The 6,016-nt window shown below is 41.1% G+C and overlaps 1 protein-coding gene across 1 annotated transcript in view; it reads right to left on the bottom strand.

Moving 5' to 3' along the window:
- Window positions 1-3,858: 3,858 nt before the first annotated feature.
- Hadhb (hydroxyacyl-CoA dehydrogenase trifunctional multienzyme complex subunit beta) overlaps window positions 3,859-6,016 on the bottom strand; it is a 37,749-nt gene continuing 35,591 nt past the window's right edge. Inside the window, exons 15-16 of the mRNA XM_051142967.1 lie at window positions 5,740-5,904; window positions 3,859-4,351 (exon numbers count right to left, since the gene is read on the bottom strand). Of these exons, the coding sequence (XP_050998924.1) occupies window positions 4,316-4,351; window positions 5,740-5,904 (201 nt within the window). The 3' untranslated portion in view covers window positions 3,859-4,315. The remainder of the gene's footprint in view (window positions 4,352-5,739; window positions 5,905-6,016) is intronic.

Below are 6,016 nucleotides of genomic sequence, written 5' to 3'. Positions count from 1 at the left end.
CCACACGTATCAGGGAAATATGTACAGACAGAAAGAGGCACATTTGACTGGCATTTGAAAGGCAAGACAGAAGAGCAGGCTATAAGGAGACAGGACTATAAGATATCTGGCCAAGTTAAGAGAATTCACCAGATGTCACGATCCCTCCAGTGGAGTCTGTGTGACAAATGCTATTTTAGAACCCGAGGTGATGACCCCTACGCAGGGAGAGCCTCCTGGAACGGGGCTGATGTCCCTGCCAGGAGTTATTGATTGCAGCCTTTTTTTTTCCTGTGATGGAATATTCTGTCTCTGTTCTTTCTCCTAACTCTACTCCTACATCAGGACTTTTCAGGCAGGACACTTGGAGTTTACCACTAAGTTCTGCTCCACTTATTAGAAGAAACGTGACTAAGAATTAATCATTAGTTAGTAAGTTATATTATGACTTACAAAGAAATAAAGTGTTTCAGAAAGCTCCAGATAGTGGCGCTCAGATATTAGAAAGGAGAACTAAAGAAAAAGCTGTCTTGGCACACAGGTGTTAGGCATAAGTTCCGTTTATGGGAGAACATTGACCCTTGACAAAGAGGGCACGTGCATACTGATACCAAGCCAATGACTTAAAAGTGATGATGAATTTACTGTGTATTCTGTACCCTGTATTGTTTCATTTAAAGCTGTAATTCAAAATATGACAACACAATGACTTTGCATTCTGTGCTTGTACTGTGTATGCCTGACTGCTGACTTCCATGAATCTACTCTGTGGGAAAATGTAACCATGAACCCTGCCCCTGTGCCACGTTTCAAAACGTATGTATAAAAATTTAGACTGCTTGCCTGAAAAATACACTCGGATGGATCTAAACTCACCCCTGGGTTGGTCTGCTTGTCACTTCTATCTTTGCTCACCGATGCTTCGAGAATTCTCGTTCCCAAGGACCTACACCTGACTGAGATGGTCCGTGGCAACAAGGGAGTGACAGGCATTTGAGAAAATGTTATGTAAATTCAATGAAAATTTCTAAGTCAGTATTTCTAATTTACAAGATCTATGGGTATTTTTATAAATACTGTTAAAATAAAACTGGAGAGCCAATGAGATGACCCAGCAAATAAAAGTGCTTGCCATGAGAGCCTGACAACCTGAGTTTGATCGTAGAACCCACAAACAGTGGAAGGAGAAAACTCCCAAAAGTTGTCCTCGACCTCCATCTGAATGTCATGGCATGCACATGGCCACTCTCACCCCACCCCACCCACATACACACAGATAAGTAAATGTAACGAGAAATCCCTCTAGTACACCTTCCCTTTAGATACAGGAGACTCTCATCTTGAGTGTGCTTTGATCGACAGGGCTTTCCCTTTTCCTTCCCAAGAAATCACACACACTCAGTGCATACTCTGCTGGTAAGAGCTGCACATTAGAACAAGCGCATGCAACAATGGTAAGCTCTCCTTTGCCTCTCACCATTAAAAAAAAGTCGGTACGAGAAGTCTCCAGAGACAAAACACATTTCAGAGCAATTCCATTTCTAAGATGGCTTAAAAAGTAAGTGGGCAAGTGAGTAGATAAATGTCCAAAGGCCACACTCCAGTGTCAGTACACACAGCTCTTCAAAGAGGCAACTGGTAAAAGCACTTAGGGTAAGCCCACATAGGAAGGTTTAGGCTACGGAGCAAACAAAGGGCTCAAAGGCAGCATGTGATTTTGGAATACACAAACACACCCTAAAAGGGTCTTTTTTTTTTTTCTTTTTTAAGAGTGGGTCTATGTAGCCTTGACTGAGCTGGAAACTCATTTTGTAGACCAGGCTAGCCTCTAATTCTCTGAGATTTCTTCTGACTCTGCCTCTCAAGTACTGGGATTTAAGATGGGCACCACTATACCTGATGATACTATGTTTTGGTGAAATTCACATAACTTCTTTAGAGAAATATTTATTCAAATTATCTGTCCATTCTTCCCTGGACTGTTGTTCTGGTTTTGGATTGCAGAACTTTGTTGTTGTTTTGTTGCTGTTGTCCCTGGCTGTCTTGGAACTCACTCTGTAGACCAGGCTGGCCTCCAACTCACAGATCTACCTGCCTGTCTCCCAAGTGCTGAGACTAAGGGTGTGTGCCACTATGCCCAGCTGTGGATCTCTATTTATTTAATTTGTTTATCTATCTATTTTGAGACAGTGTTTCCCAGTGTAGCCTTGGTTGTCCTGGGCTCATTTGTAGACGAGATTTTTTATTTATCATTTATTTAGGTTTTTCGAGACAGGGTTTCTCTGGGTAACTGCCCTGGCTGTCCTAGACTCACTTTGTAGACCAGGCTGGCCTTTGATTCACAGAGATCTGCCTGCCTCTACTGGGATTAAAGAAGTGCGCCCCAGGCCCACCTGGATTTTTTATTTTTTAAAGACAGACTCTATGTGACCAGGGCTAGCCTGGAACTCACAGAGCTCTGGTCAAGTACTTTGTAGAATTTCCCTTAATTTTAGTTTGCCTGATGTTTTCTTGTGCTTCAAGTAATTATGAGTATCTGGGGTTAATCTTGGATCAAGCTGATATCTTCCTTGGTGAGTTCTAGGACAGCTAGACCGACATAATGAGACCCTGCCTCCAAAAACAGAAAGAGAGGAAAAAAAGGTCTGTTTTACATCTCTACCAATACTTAGTGTTCTCAGTCTGGTTGATTTTTGCCAACTTGGTAGGTATAAAGTAAAATCTCATTATGGTCTTAGGTTTTTTCTGAGTTGTAGTTTCACATTTATCAATCATTTGTGTATCATTTGAAAAACCGTCTATGAATCTTTCATCTTTTTAAAATTTATTTTCTATCTTCAGGCTCTGTAGCAGTTCCTTTATGGCCTGTCATCTTTGAAGAATGTATCCACTATACTTTTGCTTACTTGTGACTTGTCTCCTGAAGGCATTCTAAGCACACAGAAAACAAAAATTCTTATTTCATCATAGGCAAACTTTAATTTTTAATTAGATTTTTATGTGGGTGGATGGGTGTACATGTCATGGCACACACATAGAGGTTAGAGGACAATATGTGTCCTGAGTGCCGGGACTAAAGGCATGTGCCACCACCGTGCAGCTAGGTTTTCTTTCTTATTGACCAGAGGCTAAGTGATAAGGATTATGCCATTTGCAAATGAATTTAAAATACCCCTTTTTGAGGAAAAGTTCTCTAAATATTAAAACACAAAATGTAACTGAGAAAATTTAGATCAGACATCTAAAAATAAAAGTCTGGACTCAAAAGAAATTTAAACTATAAATAAATACCAGTCATATTATGGGCTGGCTGGGGATGAAGCTCATCTTTACAGTAGAGTACTTGCCTAGCATTTATTTGTTAGGCCCTGACTTTAATTCCAAGCACCACATGCACACACACACAAATCCCATACATATGTACACACTATGTTTTAGTTTACCGGGAAAACTATAGGAAAATAACAGTGGGACTCTCACATCTTTTTTCAGAGGTCAACACTCTATTCCTTGCCTTAAAAACCTGAACCACTTAGGGTGATTCTGACTGCAACTTCCATACATTTGAGCAACACTCAATCAAATGTAACTGAAGCTATGACTTTTTCAGAAAGGCACAAACGTGTGCAGCATAGCTGTCAAGATTTGAAAAGGTTTATAATAACCAAAATAAACCGTGTTACATCAACTCTGATGAACAGGAATGTCTCCAGTGAAATCAATTTGCTGCAGTTGAAGCCCTGGGGGAAGCACACTATCATAAGGCAGGGCATCACTCACACTCCTGGTGGTTTCACAACTGACTGAAGTGGTTACAAGTTCTAAATGAGTAAATGCAAATGCTGCCCTTCTCACTAATAAAGAGACTACGAACAGTCCTCTGATACATTTCTATTTTATTAAGGTAAACCAACATGGTATCTATGTCTCTAAGCACTTCAGTTTTCAAAGATGTTTAGATTATTTTTTTCCATAGTAAGTTAATTTAGGCACATCGGTTTGTATTTTAGAAAAAAAAATTATCTCTATGACACAAGAATGAGGAGAATCTGCAAGTGTTACAATGATTCTAAACTCAGCTAACCGGCAAGCTGCTCCAGCCATTAGTCCTTGTGTCAAGAGGTAAGAGCTGTGCACACATCTGCGACAGTCTGGAACTTAGAGAGCAGAAGCTGTGATTACCAAAAAGCTCAAACACTGGCAAGGCTTGATCGCAAATACTTAAGAGAAGGCCACAAATGTTTTCCAAAGAAGAACAGGTGTCACTTGGTAGTGCATTGAAATGGCATTGCCCAGTGTGAGTGCTGCATAAGATCAGTCGCCTCCTCTAGAGCAGTCATTTTGGGTAAGCTTCCACGATCATAGCGTGACCCTGTGAAGAAAAAAAGTTCAGTCAGAGTAATGAAGCAATGAAAGGTGAGTGGAGCTAATATGGAGGCAAGCTGTGTGATCACAGAATAGTAATCATCTGAGCCCCAGTTTCCTCTATAAATGGAGCTCATGGTGCCCAGTTTAGAAAGATTTTATAAACATTAAATCAGATAGAACACATTATATAGACACACATGCACTTATATACACACCACTGGCTACACACACACACACGGATACACATATGCACCACTGGCCCCACACACACACACACACACACACACACACACACACACACACACACGGATACACATATGCACCACTGGCTCCCCCCCCACACACACACGGATACACATATGCACCACTGGCCACACACACACACACGGATACACATATGCACCACTGGCCACACACACACACACACACACACACACACACACACACACACACACACACACACACACACACACCAGACGCAGTCTAGTATAGACCTTGAGTCCTAGTAAATGCAATAAGTGGTTGCTTTTTATTTTAGTCTCTGTGGTACTTGCCATGCTAGGCGAGCACTACCACTGAACCTCACCTTCAATCAAATGGGATTTGAAAGGTTAAGGGACTCACGTCAAATCACAAAGCTATTGTTAAGTGAGACCAGATTTGAAAACAGGTGTAATGATTCTAAAGCCTGGGCTTGGCTCTTCACTATCCTCTGGTTAAGAAGATGAGCTGAACGTGACGTTACATGTCTTGGGAGCCAGTGTGTTGTGGTGCTGAGGACTGAACCCAGGACTTCAAACAGTGAGACAAGCCCTTCGTCACTGAGTTAACACATGCAGATTTTATAGATACCTGATTATTAGGTAAATGAATAAAAGTTTATCATTAAAAAAGAAAATGCATTGAGATGCTTCTAATGCATCTGGTGAGATATGACTTTTCTATATATATATATATATATTCATATTTTGCATAATCTCCATAATGAACATACATTAATATTGTAAACAAGAAACATAAACTATTTTAAAAAGAGTAACAGCTTGGATTTAAAGAGCATCTTCCTAGCCAGGTGAGGTGGACCACAGCTGTAATCTCATCACTTAGGGAGGCAGAGGCAGGCAGATTACTGTGAGTTTGAGGCCAGCCTGTTCTACAAAGCAAGTCCAGAACAGCCAGAGCTACACAGAGAAGCCTTGTCTCAAACAAACAAACAAACAAACAAACAAACAATCTTCCTTTCAATGAAATATTAGAATTAAAATAGTTTTCCCACCTCCCAAGAGAAAACTACTGTTTTCTGTTGTCAGTCATCAGAAACAGTGATTCCTGAATGCTTCAAACAAAACATTCTTGGGACATGAGAGTCCTAACGATGCTGCTGTGACATACCTGTCCTCCAGCTGCACAGGCAGCCACTAAAGCATATTGGCCTCCATCCTTCCTCAGTCTGTTTGCAGCTGCCATGACCAACCGACAGCCAGTGGCTCCAAAAGGATGTCCCAGAGACAGTGATCCGCCCCAGGTATTAAACTTCTCCAGAGGAGGTGATCCAACCTGGCTCCCACAAAAACAAAGACCAATTTAAATGCAATTTTGCTTAAGACCTATCAAGTCTGGCTCTTCCTAAGAGGAAGCAAGCAACACAGAGGAAAGTAACTAACACTGA

The sequence above is a fragment of the Acomys russatus genome, chromosome 1, assembly GCF_903995435.1.
Source record: "Acomys russatus chromosome 1, mAcoRus1.1, whole genome shotgun sequence".
NCBI classification, from domain to species: Eukaryota; Metazoa; Chordata; class Mammalia; order Rodentia; family Muridae; genus Acomys; species Acomys russatus.
The sequence above is the reverse complement of the archived record's forward strand: the minus strand, read 5'-3'. Positions and strand labels throughout refer to the sequence as shown.